The sequence below is a fragment of the Brachyistius frenatus genome, unplaced genomic scaffold (assembly GCF_029030835.1).
Source record: "Brachyistius frenatus isolate BFR_SWC_R1_liver_20210118 unplaced genomic scaffold, ASM2903083v1 Contig_191, whole genome shotgun sequence".
Classification (NCBI taxonomy): domain Eukaryota; kingdom Metazoa; phylum Chordata; class Actinopteri; family Embiotocidae; genus Brachyistius; species Brachyistius frenatus.
In genome coordinates, this window is record NW_027210790.1 from 300001 (window position 1) to 317217 (window position 17217).

Below are 17217 nucleotides of genomic sequence, written 5' to 3' on the forward strand. Positions count from 1 at the left end.
TCTCGTGTCACGTGTTCAATCCCACACGTGAGCAGCTGGACATGTTTCACACAAACACGTCTCTGATGCTTTTTCACCTGTTTAACAATAAAATGATAAGAACTGATGGCTTTGTGATGTTTGTATCATCCTGGTCCGGATCCTGCAGGACTCACCTGGTACACCTGGTCCTCATATGTCCTCACAGGTCCTCACACGTCCTAACACGTCCTCACAGGTCCTCACATGTCCTCACGGGTCCTCACATGTCCTAACATGTCCTCACATGTCCTCATGTCCAGGTCCTCACATGTCCTCACAGGTCCACCCTGTTCTGAGCAACTGATACACGACCCGAGTTGGACCGGGTCCAGGTTCTTCTCAGTCTCATTTAAAAAGTGAAGCGAATACCAGTTACACACATGAAGTCACATGAAAGTGAATAAATCTGATTTATTATCAGCAATCAGGAGAAAGTCAGGCTTTTATTTTGACAGGCTGATAACATTTGAGAGAGAGTTGTGTGTGTGTGTGTGTGTGTGTGTGTGTGTGTGTGTGTGTGTGTGTGTATTGTTGTTGTATGTCATCATCCTTCCACGATGTGAGGAAGGGTTGCCCCGGCAACGAGTAACGACAACATCATAACAACGTCAATCAAAAAGGAGCGGCAATGAGAAGTATGTCACACACACATTAACACACACACATTTATCATCGGGTGTTTCTACGGCGACACCAGAGAGCTGTCGCTGAAAACACACTGAACACACTCGGATGTTTCTCAACCTCCTCCTGGTTTCTACGGAGCAGCTGATGGACCAAATCAGACCTGCAGGTTCACGTGGACACGCTACCATGTTAACATACTAACGAGTTAACATGCTAACAAGTTAACATGTTACCATGTTAACATGCTAACGAGTTAACACGCTACCATGTTAACATACTAACAAGTTAACACGCTACCATGTTAACATACTAACGAGTTAACATGCTAACAAGTTAACATGTTACCATGTTAACATACTAACAAGTTAACACGCTACCATGTTAACATACTAACGAGTTAACATGCTAACAAGTTAACATGTTAACATGCTAACGAGTTAACACGCTACCATGTTAACATACTAACAAGTTAACATACTAACAAGTTAACATACTAACAAGTTAACATGCTAACAAGTTAACACGCTACCATGTTAACATACTAACGAGTTAACACGCTACCATGTTAACATACTATCATGTTAACATACTAACGAGTTAACACGCTACCAAGTTAACATACTAACAAGTTAACACGCTACCACGTGTTTAAATGCTAAGATGACAACATGCAAACATGTTTACACGTTGACATGTTTACTAGCGAACATGTTAACACTAACATATTAACACGTCAGACACCATCACGTTCACGTGAGCCGTGTTCCAACCGTGCAACACGGAATGATTCTGTTTTCACGTGTTCATGTTAAAAGTTGTCAGAACATTTCCAAAAATCACACCGTGAATCATTTTTATTTGTACACAAGAGTTTGTTTATTTGTTTACATGAAGACGTCAATAAATCAGTGTTACGTTCATGTTGCTTGATGACATCATCGTTTGTCCTAGATGTAGTTTATCATCCAGAAATGTGTTTACAGAAAACATGACAGCTGTAAACAGTTTGTTTGTAAGTAAACAAACACGTTGAAGAGGTTTAGAGACGAGGGTGAAGTGGAATCTGAACCCGCCACAGTCCGATGACCTCATCGGTCACATGACTACGTCCCCGACAGGTCGTCATGGAGACCCTCGACAACAGATGTCATCCAACACCAACAGCTGCTTCCTGCCGACACACCCGCTGACATGAGGTCACTTCCTGCTACTGACAGTGTTATTGTTCACACACACACACACACACACGCACACACACACACGCACACATACACACAGGCACAAATAGATACAGACACACACACGCGTGCGCACACACACACGCACACACACAGGCACAAATAGACACACGCGCACACACACTCTGACCTTTTGTGTTTCAGTGTGTTTACCTCCTGATGACATCAAATAGAATCGTAAAAATTATTCTCTGAATCAACACTGACGTCGTTTTCATCGGTAAATGTTTGTCAGACGATCCAAGCGGTTTAAATAACGTTTTACTGAAGGAGAATCATTCTCTGAAGCTGCAGCCAATAACATCTGTTCAGACACTGATCGATCGTCTGTTGTTCAAAACATCTTCCGTCCCGTTACAGTCTGACTGTCGGCGACATTAAAAAACATATTTATGAACAAAATTCATCTAAAATCCACAAGAATTCGACACAAAGACAAACAGAGCAGCCGTGAAAAGATTCAGAGAATCTGGAGAAATCTCTGAACACAAGGGACAAGGCTGGAAACCAATATTGGATGGTGGTGATCTTCGGGCCCTCAGGCAGCACTGCATTAAAAACACACTATTCTGGAGTGGAAATCACTGCATGGGCTCAGGAACACTTGTGAAAACCATCGTCTGTAAACACAGTTCATCGCTGCGTCCACAAATGATGTTCAAACTCTCCAAAGAAGAAACCAGATAGAAACATGATCCATGTCCCCCCCTCCCCCCCCCCGTGTATTTATATAGAAATGATTACTCACAACTGCATTCAAGACCATTTTTCTTTTTGTTTGTTTGTGTAGCTTCTAAAAATGTAAATAAAAAACTGAAATTGTGTTTTTCTTGAAATCTGTTATTTTTATTTGTTTTTTCATCGTCAGTAAAAACACTCATTCAAGCAGGTCAGAGGTCAGAGGTCAGATCCCTGTGACCTCAGGGGAGCTGTAACAGGAGTCTGCATAGACGCCTTGCAGGAGGACCAGCCCTCGTCTCCTCCCTCTCCTCCCCTCCCCTCCCTTCCCTCCCTCTGTTTTATTGCCCTCCCCCGATGTTGGACGGGTGTCGTCATGGCGACGGGGTAAACAGATGATAACAAGCCCTCAGCACTTCAAGAGCTCATTTGAAAGCTGCGACTGCCGCTGAGGGCCAGAGGAGGGAGAGCAGAGACAGACGGAGGACAGACAGGTAGGACGCTGACGGAGACACACACACACACACACACTGTTTTAATGTTTTAATAACTGCACAAACAGACAAACAAACAAACAAACAGTGAGAGTGGAGGATCAGCTGTGGTGCAGGTGTCAGAAATCAGAAACATCTGAAGAAGAACAAAGTTTTACTGTTTAACCATAAAACATGAGATGAAATATAAAATATACATACATGTGCAGTTTGACAAGTTTTAATGTGAATTATTGCCGCTGATGTTGGAAGATGAGATTCACAGCAGGATGAACGTTAAACTCACCGACCGACCTGCAAATCATTAAACTCAAAACATCACAAAAAATATTCAGCTGTTTTTTTTATTTGATCACGAAAACAGTAAAAAGAAACACTTTCACCGTCTGCATGATCTGCTTTTTATCGTCCTGTTAAAGAAACAACTTTTTATTTATTATTCATCAATGATGGAAAAGTATTTTTCACTGTTTTATATGAAGACAGAAAAACACGAGAACACGAGAACACGGACAAGTAACATGTAACATGTAACAAGTAACATGTAACATGTAACATGTAACATGTAACACGTGATCTGATGTTCACAGGAAACGAACACGCAGAATGATTCATGTTTAATTTATTTAAAAGATGTGTGTGTGTGTGTGTGTGTGTGTGTGTGTGTGTGTGTGTGTGTGTGTGTGTGTGTGTGTGTGTGTGTGTGTGTGTAACTGAAGCTGTGAAAATACATCAGCTTAATTTTTAACACCTGAAGCTGCTTCCATTGATTATTGATCAGTTTGTTGTGTAAACTGCATCTTTTAACAAAACATTAATGAATTAATTTAATAAACTGCACAACAGTACCTGTCAACCTGTTTTCCCTGTTAGACGACATGCAGGCTGCAGGCAGCTTCACAGGATGACCTCCAGACATTACTCAGGGTTTAATAACCGGGAGTCACAACCAGCTACATTTATCATTCATAACTTTATGGATGATTTACTGATATTCCCCTGAAACAAACGACTAACATGTAATACACATGTACGTCCACTAGAGGGAAGCAAATCAGTGTCGCGGTGCTTTACAAAAACAAAACCACGTGGGAACAGTTAGGAAACAAAAAATACTCACTTCCGTCCTCTACGTCAACGTCCATGACTCACACCATGAAGCTCCTCCTACTTCCATATAAGGACTTCAGATTCGTTGTTGTGCTGTAGGGTGAATCAGACACCCCCTGGTGGTGATGGAGAGGATTGTGTGTTTTAACCGAGCAGCAACCATTAATGAATCCTCCAGTTCAGATTCTGTCCGTCACCATCTTGTTAGTTCGGAGCAGTTTGGAGCAGGAAGTGACCATATTTGGACGAGCTGGGGGAGGAGCCAGCGGTGGATCTGACCGATCTGATCGGAAACCTGACGATACTACGTCCCGCCCACCGATCGCTGTAACCTGACTGCACCACAGGCCTGTCAATCAAACAGACACGCCCCCAAAAACAGGTCTTCTTGAATCTTCTTTTCTAATGAATGAGGGATTATTTTCAGATGGACCTCCAGAAAACTAAGAAGAAGGAGTGACTTTAGCTAACAACACCGAGAGAACTGATGGACACATTTTATTCACTGACTTCAGGTTTTATTTCATCTGCTGATCACAGAAACCAGAAAATGAGCAGCTGAAACGTCCGAGTTTAAGTTCCTGAACCGAAACTGTCGTCAGCGTCCAGAATCTGATACCTACGTGCCAACACACACACACACACACACGCACAATCATGCATGCACACACACACGCACACAAAATCACACACACACACACACACGTTCATATGTAGAACCAGAGAATCTCGGGACCAGGACCTTCATGTCGCAGCAGGTAGTACTGTCTTTAGTCCCGCCCACCACGACCTACAGCCGCTCTGATTGGTCCAGAGTCCCTCTCAGGTCACATGCAGGTGAGCGGGAGTTAAAACAGCAGCAGCAGCCGAGACTCCGTCGCCACAACAACCGCTGTTAGGGATTGCATCAATGTGTGTGTAATCACACAAGTCTGAGAAAGCAGAGTGAGGTCATGTCTCACACCCCAATACACACACACACACACACACACACACACACACACACACACACACACACACACACACACACACACACACACACACACACACACACACACACACACACTAGCATACACATCCACACACACACGCACACTGCAAGAGCTGACGGACAGAACATTACATATTAGTACTTTAACAGATATGTTTGGGGGGGGCTTGTCTGGTTTGATTGACAGTCCTGGGGTGCAGGCAGGTTTCAGGTATAAGTGGGCGGGGCATAGTGTCCTCGCTCCTCCCCAGATTGTCCAAATATGGTCACTTCTGGCCCCCAAAAGATGGCGACGGCCGAAATGTCCAAACTGGAGACTTCAAAGCTGCTCGCTAAAAGGTTCAACAGGCTTTTATTGTGAAAAACACGAGGTAGAGTATCTAAAGGAATGATTATAACTATTACTATTACAGCTATTACTTGAATTATGGCTTTTAATCTAAATACAGCTTTAATTGAAGTCAGACTTCACTCCGTTGTACCTCCTGCTGGGGGAAGTTGTTTCCGTCATCCTTCAGCAGTGCGTTTCTCTCCTCGGTTTTTACGTTGCAGATATTTTCCCATCATGGCCGAGAGCACAGACTTGGAAAACCTTCTTGCGGCTTTCAGGAAATTCGCCATCCACGGAGACACGAAGGCGACGGGGAAGGAGCTGAACGGGAAGAACTGGGCCAAATTGTGCAAAGACTGCAAGATCATCGATGGCAAGAACGTCACGGGCACCGACGTGGACATCGTCTTCTCCAAAGTCAAGTGAGTGTCGACCGATTTCAGTCCTCAGACAGTCTGAGGTGACGAATCTCTGTGGTTCACTACATACGAAGGTCGATCAGTAAGTTGAGAGTGTTCCTGAACGCAGCATGGTGCTGCACATGGAGCAGGAGGACCAACGACCTTCATGAAGAAGTCGTGTCTTGATCAACATCACGGGAACATTTGTGATGTCACCATGGAAACCTGAAACTGGAGCAGAGAAACAGTAGATTTTGGGTTAAATTTTTGGGGAACAGAAAATATTCAACATGCCGAGTGTTCCTGAGCCCATGCAATGATTTCCACCACAGAATCAAGGCCTGAGGGCCTGAAGATCACAGACATCCATCAGTGGTTTTCAGCCTCGTGCCTTGAAGCACATTTTGTATCAAACTGTGTAAATGATCAGCAGAGTGAAGTGACGTGTTGGGTCAGATTTTGGGGAACAAAATCTAAGCTTGACCCAAAATCTGATGTTTCTCGGTTTATTCTGAAGTGGAAATCACTGCATGGGCTCAGGAACACTCGGCTGTAAGCAGGCGTGTTAAAGATTTTCTGTTCCCTACAAATTTTACCCCCAAAATCTAAATGTTTCTCCGCTCCAGTTTCAGCTCAGTGTTGAAATCATAACAATGTGTTTTCAATCTAATGTTGATCAGGAGACGACTTCCTCGCGTGTGCAGAACTTTGTGGGAATTGCAGTCAGATGATCGGTGTCCCTCCAGTAACCTGCTGTAACTATGTTGTTATGAAAAGAAGGGTTAGTTTGGGTGTTGAACTCTGGCCGTGTGTTGTCTGCAGACAGAAGACATCACGGGTCATCACCTACGAGGAGTTCCAGAGAGCTCTGGAGGAGCTGGCGCCCAAGAGGTTCAAAGGTCAAAGTAAAGATGAGGCGCTGGAGTCCATCTTCAAACTGGTGGAAGGTCGAGAGCCGACCAACGTCGGCGTGACGGTGAGACGACAAACTTCTGATCTTAAATAAAAAAACATTCAGACAGTGAAGGAAAACGTTTCACAGCGGAGATTTTAGTTTCTGTTCAGGAGATCGATTATAAAAACGTTAGCTTCATGATGAGTAGCTTCATCCTCACTACACATGACTGAATGTTAGACGACAGAAGAGACGGGCCCGTCCGGGATCGCACCTCTCAGAGAGCATCACCTCCAGCTGCTCTGTGTTTCTTTTTTATGGGTTTTTACGGGGACCGTCACGAGTGAGTAACACAATCAAGAGTAGTAGTAGTTCATCTTCTTCAGTGCAGTGTCTTCGCTGAACTGCTCCTTTTTAGCTCCGCCCACAAACTCTTCCAGTCCATTAAAAGACGCTCACATGATGGAGGACATGAGTTTTTAAACCTCTGCCTGCTCCTCCGATACTCATTCGCTTCCTGTCCCGTGTGTCTCCCTCAGAAAGTGACGAAGACAGCGGCGGTGGACCGTCTGACCGACGCGTCGCGCTACACCGGGTCGCACAAGGGGCGCTTCGACGAGAGCGGCAGGGGCAAAGGTCGGGAGGGTCGCGAGGAGCTGGTGGAGAACACGGGCTACGTGGGCGCGTACAAGAACGCCGGGACGTACGACACCAAGGTGAAGCCTGAGAAATGAGGGGTAAAGGGAGGCGGCGCCCTCTGCTGGCAGCTGACAGGAAGTACAGCTCCTCGACAGCACGTAGTCTGGACCAAACCTTGAACTTTGACCCCTCTGTGAGTGTGTGCAAGTGTGTGTGTGTGTGTGTGTGTGTGTGTGTGTGTGTGTGTGTGTGTGTGTGTGTGTGTGTGTGTGTGTGTGTGTTTGTTTGAACTGGACAGAGCTTCAGGTTCAGTCTGACGGCTGCAGATCTGTAGACTCTGTAAACACAGCAGCGCCCCCCTGAGGCTCCAACCAGCATCACACATCTGAACCGTGTTCAGTCACTCAGATAGAATTAATCATATCCTCCAGGAAAACTTACGATCACAATAATTAAAAATTCAATCAATCTCCACAATATCTGTGGCAGCTTGTAATTTTGCAAAATTCCTGCGATTTTTCTGTAAAAGCAACATCGTGAACAGAAGCTCTGCTGAAAGTATTACGACACAAAGTCTCCTTTCAAAATAAAACTGATTTTATTACCAAAAATAAGTGTTCATTTCCAATCATTAGGCTCCGCTCCCTCTCCTCTCACCATCAAAACAAACCGCTACAACAGGAAGTGACGGGGTTTGTGGGTAATGTGGTCTTAAGATGGAATGAGGAACATGTTCAATGAGTTTTCTCCACTTCCAGCTGGAAGGGACTGAACTTTGTTTTAGTGTTGATGTAAAGCTCTTATTTTGAAGGCAGATGTATTCGTTGTTTGTATATTACAGTCACAGACCGTCTGTTCTGGAAAGATACGTCACTTTTACACTCTTTTTGATCACTTGAAGCCCCGTGATGGTTGAAAAAAATCATTATTCCTTCACTTGTGATTTTTGCTGATTCCTGCAATTTTACCACAAAAAAACCCACTTAAAACTCCATAAATGACATCAGAATTTTTGAGACAATCTGCAGCAAAATCAAACATTTTCAATGAAAACAATCACAAAGAAACTGAGTGAAATCCTGGAGGGACTGACTGGAGTCTGACTTCAGCATCACCTGCTCTGCTTTTTAGCTCCATCCCAGAAACACTGAGCTTCTGGCTGCAGTTGAATTCCTGCAGTAATTTCAGCAGCAGCAGCTGGGCGCTCTTATTCTCCATCCGGCCCTCTATTTATATATATTTGCTTCATAAACAGCAGCAGAACTGTGCGTGAGCAGCTTCTGTCTGCAGTGCATCATGGGAGTTCAGGCGAACATCACTGGATCACTGCGAGACTGAAAGAAAACTTAAAATCGGACAGATTCACGGCAGCTTCTGAACTGAAGGTTCCTCTGGTTTCTCTAGTGGATCTCTGGAGCTTTATTTTGAAGGAGAGCAGAGATGATGACACACACAGGAAGTGAGGCCACTCTGAATGTGCTGGATGATTACTAGGATGATTAAGGAGTTTTGATGTGGTTTCTTTCACAGAGCTTGTTTTTAAAGTTCTTCTGCTTGTTGTGACCTGAGTGAAGTGATGTCATCAGCGTCAGTCGCTGTTTGAGCTCTGAGGAAGGTTTTTTTTTTTTTTTTTTTAACCTGCAGCAGCTTCTGGATCCGTGTGGGATGAAACTCTCAGAATCTGCAGCCTCCTGAAACCTGAAGCTCACATTGTTGTTTTATTGTTTTTTATTGTTTTTTATGTTTTTCGGTCTCGTTCCTTTTTTTTTTCTGCAGTTCAGATATGATGAAATCTATTAAACCTGTTACAGAAAACGTCCCGTCTGATAACTCTGTAACTTTGAACCTTTGGTGACTTTATTGGATGAATAAAAAGGTTTAAAGGGTGTTGCAGTGTTTTCTTGGGTTCTGTTTCTACTGCAGGAACGTTTCTGGATCTTTTATGGGTATAAAGGAACCATGAAAACAAATTAAAACAGGGTATAAAATGTCGGAGTATAATGACGTGATTTGGCTGCAGACTAATTTCCCCACTCGGACAAATATAGTTTCTATTCATCTTCTCTCCATTCATTTGTGCATGTACAACCTTTGACCTCACGGGGGCAGCAGTGCGCTGCGGTCACTTCCGGCTCTCTGTAAATTTTACTTTCCTTAAAATCCCTCAGACTCGGATTTTTGTTGCCTCTGACAATTCGGTAAGTGACGGTTTTCTGTGTTTTCTCTTACCGTTATTTTAACGGGACCGTAAAAAGAACGTTTCTGTGTGTTTGTCTCGAGGAGTTCAGCTGTTTGCTGAGTTTCAGAACCGGGTGGGTCCAGACTGACCCGGTAACAGCAGCAGAACGGTGTGTGAGCAGCTGCTGCCTGCGGTGCATCATGGGAGTTCAGACAAACGCCGCTGATCACCGAGACTGAAGGAAACTTAAAATCAGACAGATTCTCAGGCAGCTTCTGAACTGTCCGGATGTTTATTTTAAAGGGCGGCCGAGAGGACACAAACAGGAAGTGGGAGTGTGTTTCATGCGTGAGTTCACAAGTGGGAGGAGCCTCAGAGACCAGCTGATTGTGTTCCTGTCAATCAGTGAGATGTTCGGTTTGTTTGTCATTTGGCTCCATCTGGTGGACAGACAGCAGAACTGACGTCGGGTCTCTCAGACCAGGTCTCTGGTTCTGCTGGTTCTGACGTCATTCGTCGCTGGGTCGAACAGACAGCAGGACTGAGGAAGAAGAGCGAGCGGACGTCTCTTGGACTCCTGAAGGTGGACCGGTTCTGGACGGGTTCTGGACGGGTTCTGGACATCTGTCTGAAGCGGGTCCAGCAGGTGAGACGTCAGAACAGTCAGAACATGTGTTCTCTTGGAGGTTCTCGGCATTGTTAGTGTAAAATTGTGGACACACCATTAACACTGTGTTGTATGAATAACGTTTATCAATCCTTTTCTGTCCAATAAAAACTGGTCTACTAAAGAGATGCCCCGGCGGCCACATTTACCTAAATTCACCAAATCCGGTGGACACATGTATCACACCTGGACGCACAAAAAAGTTACATTGCACCGTTACGTCAACTTGACAGGAAGTCCACCATTTTGAATTCAGTCGCCATTTTTGGTGATTCGCACATGTTGTACTTTAACAAACTCCTCCGAGGGATTTTTTAAGACCGACTTGAAATTGAGTCAGCTCAGTGTAAACATGTTTGGGATGAAAAGTTGTATAAATAATTTGTTTTCATCGATGTGTGTGCCCGTAGCATGGTGGCCATTTTGAGTGTCTCGCCATGAAACTTCGAGTTGCTTTAAATCTTATGTACATGGACCGACCTTCTCCAAACATCGCAGGTATGATGACAGCCCCGCCCTAAAGACCCCTGTGGGGTAATATTCGCTCATAGTCATAGCGCCCCCTGGTGGTAACCCAAAATGACACTTTTCATACTTTCACATACTACGTCGAGCTGGTTGATCACATGAACCTAAAGTCGGGTCAGAATAGCCTAAACATGTAGTTGATGATATATTGAGACATTCGTTCGACTTCGTCAATGGGCGTCGCCATGACGATGCGGCAAAGTTTGATGTCTCGCCGTGACACAGGAGGTTGATGTTTAAGGTCAAATGATGCTTGAAACCAAACGAAATGTGTCACATACATCCGGCGTGGTGAGACGATGCATCTGATATGTGTTTTGCGAGTGGGCATGGCCAAACGGCTCACTAGCGCCCCCTAAACTGCAGCCCTGGCTCCTAGTTTTAATTACCTTTGATTTTGGCAGGAAGGGAAGATGTCAACATCTAAAGTGCTTCTCGTCAGAACTTTGGAGGATTTGGGATCCGATGAGTTTGAAAAATTCAAATGGTGCCTGCAGCAGTCAGACATCCTTGATGGTTTACCCGCAATCCCAAAATAACCTCAGTGGAGGTTGTGGATCTGATGGTGAAGACCTACCGTAATCATACTGTTAAAGCAACCACACTCGTTTTAGAGATCATAAATAGGAATGATCTAGTGGAGGATTTATCTAAATCCACTTCAAAAAAATCCTACAGGTAAGTAATGGCAAGAATTTTAAAATGTGTATCAAAGCTCAATAATCAGTAATGTAGAAAATCACCAAAAAATGAATCTGCTCATCTGGACCCAAAGTTTATTGGGAGAAAACTTTCATCTCAGTGACTTCGTCAGTCTGATCTGACTGCTGGTATCACCAACATTATAAACAGCACAATTACATAACAATGAAACTGGTGATATGATGACTATTAATTATAAAGCAACTTGTACTAATCACAGAGGATCGGGGGATGCCTGCACATTTTTGTAGCTTTTGTGCATTATAGAGGCAGATGAATCAATGCTCTCATGGGACGTCCCTCTAGCTGAGGCAGTGGAGGTAGTTCATGTATGAAATTATACCACAATCTCACCCTTAGCAGTAGGACCACCCTTAAAGGTCCCATATGTTTCACATTTCTCATGTTTTACTTCAGTCTTGACATCTGTATCATGTTATATTTGTGGTTTTAAGTACCAAAAGCTGTCTCAGTAGAGTTTTAAGTCTTCCCTCTTAGGTTTCTAATTGGAGCTCTACCAAGAACAGGCTGTTTTATGTCTGTCTTTACGGTAAATTGATATCATTGACGTCTGTTCTGACTGGCCAACCAAAGGTTTCCTTCAGTCCAGTAGCTTTTTAGCTCTGACAGTAGGATAATTCTGTCAAACACTGTCAGGTTTCCATGGATACCTCAGAGTTCATGGATAAATGACTTAGACACACAATATGTTGATTGTTATTGCGGAAAATTACTCATTAAATTACTCAATCCAGTTGACGAATTCAATTCAATCCAGTTTTATTTACAAAGCAGCAAATTACAACATAAGTAATCTGAGGGCACTTTAATGGTAAGAGTGAGATGTTATGATATCATACAGAGAAGCCCAACAATTCAATAATTCCCACATTAACGACAGTGGGAATGAAAAACTCCCTTTTAAGATGAAGAAACCTGAAACGGAACCATTTCCTGACTCACATGAACTGTAACAACACCTTGATTTCATCTTGTGTTTATTCATTCAGAGTTTTATCCTGATTGCCAACGTAAACTAAAGTCAAACCTGAAGAAGAAGTTCCAGAGTGTTTGAGGGGATTTCTAAAGCAGGAAACAAAACCCATCTGAATAAGATGTACACAGAGCTGTACATCTCAGAGGGAGGGACTGCAGAGGTCAACGATCAACATGAGGTCAGACAGATTGAAACAACATCCAGGAAACCAGACAGACCAGAAACAACCATCAGACAAGAAGACATCTTTAAAGACTCACCTGGAAGACATGAACCAATCAGAACAGTGCTGACAAAGGGAGTGGCTGGACTCTGGACTGGGCTGAAGACAAAACCAACCAGAACATCCAGTTCATGTTTCCGTTCACTTTCAGAGAGCTGAATGTGCTGAAAGAGAGAAAGTTCAGTTTGGTTGAACTGGTTCATTTCTTCTTCACTGAAACCGAAGCAGCAGGAATCTGCAGCTTTGAACACTTCCAGGTTGTGTTCATCTTTGACGGTCTGGATGAGTGTCGACTTCCTCTGGACTTCCACAACAATGAGATCCTGACTGATGTTACAGAGTCCAGCTCAGTGGATGTGCTGCTGACCAACCTCATCAGGGTTCGCCTCTGGATAACCACACGACCTGCAGCGGCCAATCAGATCCCTGCTGAGTGTGTGTGTCCTGGGTCTGTCCCTGCAGACCAATCAGACTCTCCTACGAGGTCTGCAGACACAGACAGGAAGTAGCTCACAGACCAATCAGGAAACGGTGCAGTACATTAAGGAGAAGCATCAATCTGTTCCACTGTCTGAATGAACTGAATGATGGTTCTCTAGTGGACGAGATCCAACAGTCCCTGAGATCAGGACATCTCTCCACAGATGAACTGTCTCCGTCTCAGTGGTCAGCTCTGGTCTTCATCTTACTGTCATCAGAGGAACGTCTGGACGTGTTTGACCTGAAGAAATACTTTTCTTCAGAGAGAGCTCTTGAGGCTGCTGCCGGTGGTCAAAGCCTCCAACAAAGCTCTGTACGTCCACATGTAACTCTCAGGACTAATGTCTCCTTTAGTCAAGACCAAAACTAACGTCTGACAATGTTTTCTCTTGTTGTGCTGATTCCTTCAGACTGAGTGGCTGTAACCTGGCATGGAGAAGCTGTTTAGCTTTGTCCTCAGTCCTCAGCTCCCCGTCCTCCGGTCTGAGAGCTGGACCTGAGTAACAACGACGTTGGGGATGTGGGAGTGATTCGGCTCGGTGAAGGACGAAAGAGTCCAAACTGCAGACTAGAAAGTCTCAGGTGAGGATTCAGTTCTTCTGTCAAAAGTTGTCTCCAGAGTTAAATTTGTGCCTTTTTCTTGAGTCCTTTGAGGATTGAGCATTAAATGTTTGACTTTATATGTAAAGTCCAGGTCAGTGATTGTCTTTCAACTTCATTAGTCCGGTTTATAACAAACCACATTGCTACCGCTTCACTCTTTACAGCTTAACTTTAACATAAACTGCAACCCGTCAATCACAGTCATTACATCATCATCATTTCTACAGATAACTATGGGTGCACATCACTTTAGAATAACCAGCTTTCCCAGCCTCTGATTAACGAACGCTTAATAAGAGTTAGCATGCGATTAGCATTAGCTCGTGACTTTATGCTAATACAGATCAATTCTTATCTAAACACACTTAACACATAAAAATACACTTAAAGCACAGAATATACGATATATATAATCGTAATATTACACTGGAGGGTGTTTTAACGTGATTGCTGACGCATCCTCTCGTGTGATATTGCTCAAACTTACGATGAGTGCTTTGAATGTTTTGCTTCCCAAAGTTGTAAATAAATGAGCAGATGATGAGCTGCAGTCGTGTCGTCTTCTCCCCATCAGACTTCTGTGAACTGGAACTGAACCCGAACACGGCAAACAGGAAGCTGCTGCTGTCCGACGGCAACAGGAAGGAGACCTACGTGGAGGAGGATCGGCCGTATCCCGACCGTCCGCAAAGATTTGAGCGTTTCCTCCAGCTGATGTGCTCCACCTCCACCCGGTCGCTGCTACCGGGAGGTCGGGGGAACCGGACGGGATGACGTCGGGGGAACCGGACGGGTTAACGTCGGGGGAACCGGACGGGATGACGTCGGGGGAACCGGACGGGATGACGTCGGGGGAACCGGACGGGTTAACGTCGGGGGAACCGGACGGGATGACGTCGGGGGAACCGGACGGGTTGACGTCGGGGGAACCGGACGGGTTGACGTCGGGGGAACCGGACGGGTTGACGTCGCCGTGAGTTACGGACGAATCAGACGGGCGGGAAACAACAACGAGTGTTTGTTCGGAAGGAACGATCACTCCTGGAGTCTGAGCTGCACTGACAACGGCTACTACGTCACACACGTCACCTCCTCCTCTTCCTCTGTCTCCAACACAATAGGAGTGTATGTGGACTGTCCCGCCGGTGTTCTGTCCTTCTACAGAGTCTCCAACTCTCTGATCCACCTCCACACCATCAGCACCACCTCCACTGAACCTTTGTATCCCGGCTTCACGCTCGGCCCGATTCCTCGATGTCTCTGATTTCAAGTCCAGTTCAGACCAAAGATTCTGGACTGTGTGCTTTCAATCTACTCTCAGTTTTCCGTTCTTCACGACACTGAAAGCTGCCAGCGGCATTTTGTTGTTGTGACGAGTGTTATCTCTCTTAAGAACGGCTGATCTCTGGAACTCCGCCCCTTCGCACCGAGTCTTGGTCACCTGTTCGTATCAAACGTGTCCCACGTCCGAATCGCACCAGATTTGACAACACACATCCTCGCGTCCCCGGCAACGCACCCACCAAGTTTGAAGCAGATGGGACGAATGGTTGTCGAGATGTGTTGGGGACAAACAAACAAACAAACAAAAATAAATAGAAAGATTACGTGTGTTACCGTATAAATAGATGAAACAGAAGATGGAGAATTTGGAGCCAATCGATGCTTTAACGGAAAGTTTGTGTCACACAGAAAGAAACAGCTGAAATAAACTGATTTGTACCAGTTTCAACAGCGTCAGCTGCTTCGGAGTCGAGTCCAGACTTTTCCTGCCATGAAGTTTAAATCTCATCACAAATCTTTGGACTGAACTGGACTTTAAAAAAATCTCTCCTGAGAACAGAAACGCTGCTGAAATCAGAGTTCACTCAGTTCAGCGTCACGTTTGACCTTCTGGACGATGTCTGAAGAGTCTTAGCACCCACACACAAGCTAATTTGAGGGAAATGTGTTCTTCACATTAAAATGATGATTAAATGTTTGTGATCAAAGGAAGTGATTCCATATTACTGGATGTTAAATGAGTTTTGTCCACACGTCCAGTTGTCAGAGACGTCTCTTTGTTTGTTTCATCCAGCAGGTCTATGTGTTGAATGAACATGAATTAAACAGCATCTAAAGCTCTTATTTTGAAAGGCTGATGTAGTCCTTGTTTCTATATTCCAGTCACTTTTTTTTTTTTTTTTTTTTAACATTTATCTCCATGGTTTAATAAATAAATAAAAAAGATTAGAACTAAAATATCTCTGATGTGCAGCATGATTATCATCACAGGAAGTGATTACAGATTTATTCCTTTATCAGGTGGTGCTTAAAAAAAGATCTCATTTTTCTTTCTGAATTTACAACTTTTTCTAATTTACGCAAAAACACTCCAAAAATTTACATCAACATTTCTGAGAAAATCCACCACAAAATCAAACATTTCCAACAATCACAAAAAAAACGGAAGAATAATAACTTCATTTATTACGTGTCCCATTATTACACTGAGCCTCTGAGCAAGGCATTAAAAACAGTGTGACAGCACAACAATAATCCGGACTGGTTCTAATCTGAGTTTGTACGTATTTCCTTTAATCCTGCAGTCGAACATTCAATCACTTTTATTTGGAATTAAATGAGACGGAAACACACGGTAACTTCTCTGCTGTTGTGAGGACACGTCCATCGATCCACCTCCCAAATACAACTCTGAAAGTTTCACTTCCTGTCTGAAGCTCTGCGACAGATGATGATAATGAAGATGAAGGTGATAGAGATGATGAAGACTTGATGATGATGATGAAGATGATGCTGCTGACGAAGGAGTCTTCAGTTTAACAGAAGCTCTGCACACTTTCACTTTTCTGTTGATTGTTGTTGTTGTTTGTTGTCTGAGTTTTATTGATCATCAGGATGCTGCTGTTGATGATGAAGACGATGGTGATGATGAAGTCTTGATAATGAGGTTGATGATGGTGATGATGAAGCTAACGAAGATGATGGTGCTGATGAAGACGATGGTGATGATGATAAAAATGATGATGGAAATGATGATGAAGGTGATGAAGATGATGATGATGAAGATGGTGAAGATGATGAAGATCATAGTGGTGATGATGTGGAGGATAAAGGTGATGAAAGTGATGGTGGTGATAATGATGAAGAGGATAAAAATGATGAAGGTGATGGTGGTGATAATGATGAAGTGGATGAAGGTGATGAAGGTGATGAAGGTGATGAAGGTGATGCCTTCGTGTTCAGTAGAAACAGTTGATTATAAAATCAGCTCCATTTAAGCTCCGCCCCCTCCGGCAGCATCCACTAATCCTGATTATACAAAGAGAGGACGGGTCTCCGCCCGCACAGCCACCCAGAGACACACGGAGGACTGGACCAGGAGGACACAGGAGGACACAGGAGACAGAGAG

At 44.1% G+C, this 17217-nt stretch overlaps 2 protein-coding genes and 1 pseudogene across 2 annotated transcripts in view; all 3 read left to right on the forward strand.

Moving 5' to 3' along the window:
• zdhhc1 (zinc finger DHHC-type containing 1) overlaps positions 1–106 on the forward strand; it is a 10225-nt gene extending 10119 nt beyond the window's left edge. Inside the window, exon 10 of the mRNA XM_069718424.1 lies at positions 1–106. This exon is cut by the window's left edge and continues 1101 nt beyond it. The gene's annotated coding sequence lies outside the window, so the exon portion shown is untranslated.
• A 2893-nt stretch (positions 107–2999) lies between these two features.
• On the forward strand, positions 3000–8039 carry tppp3 (tubulin polymerization-promoting protein family member 3). Its single transcript, XM_069718425.1, has 4 exons — positions 3000–3058; positions 5712–5912; positions 6714–6867; positions 7326–8039. The coding sequence occupies exons 2-4, from the start codon at positions 5725–5727 to the stop codon at positions 7518–7520; spliced, it is 537 nt and encodes a 178-aa protein (XP_069574526.1). The 5' UTR covers positions 3000–3058; positions 5712–5724; the 3' UTR covers positions 7521–8039.
• Positions 8040–10741: 2702 nt separating this feature from the next.
• On the forward strand, positions 10742–15958 carry LOC138632700 (uncharacterized; annotated as a pseudogene).
• The last annotated feature ends 1259 nt before the right edge of the window (positions 15959–17217 follow it).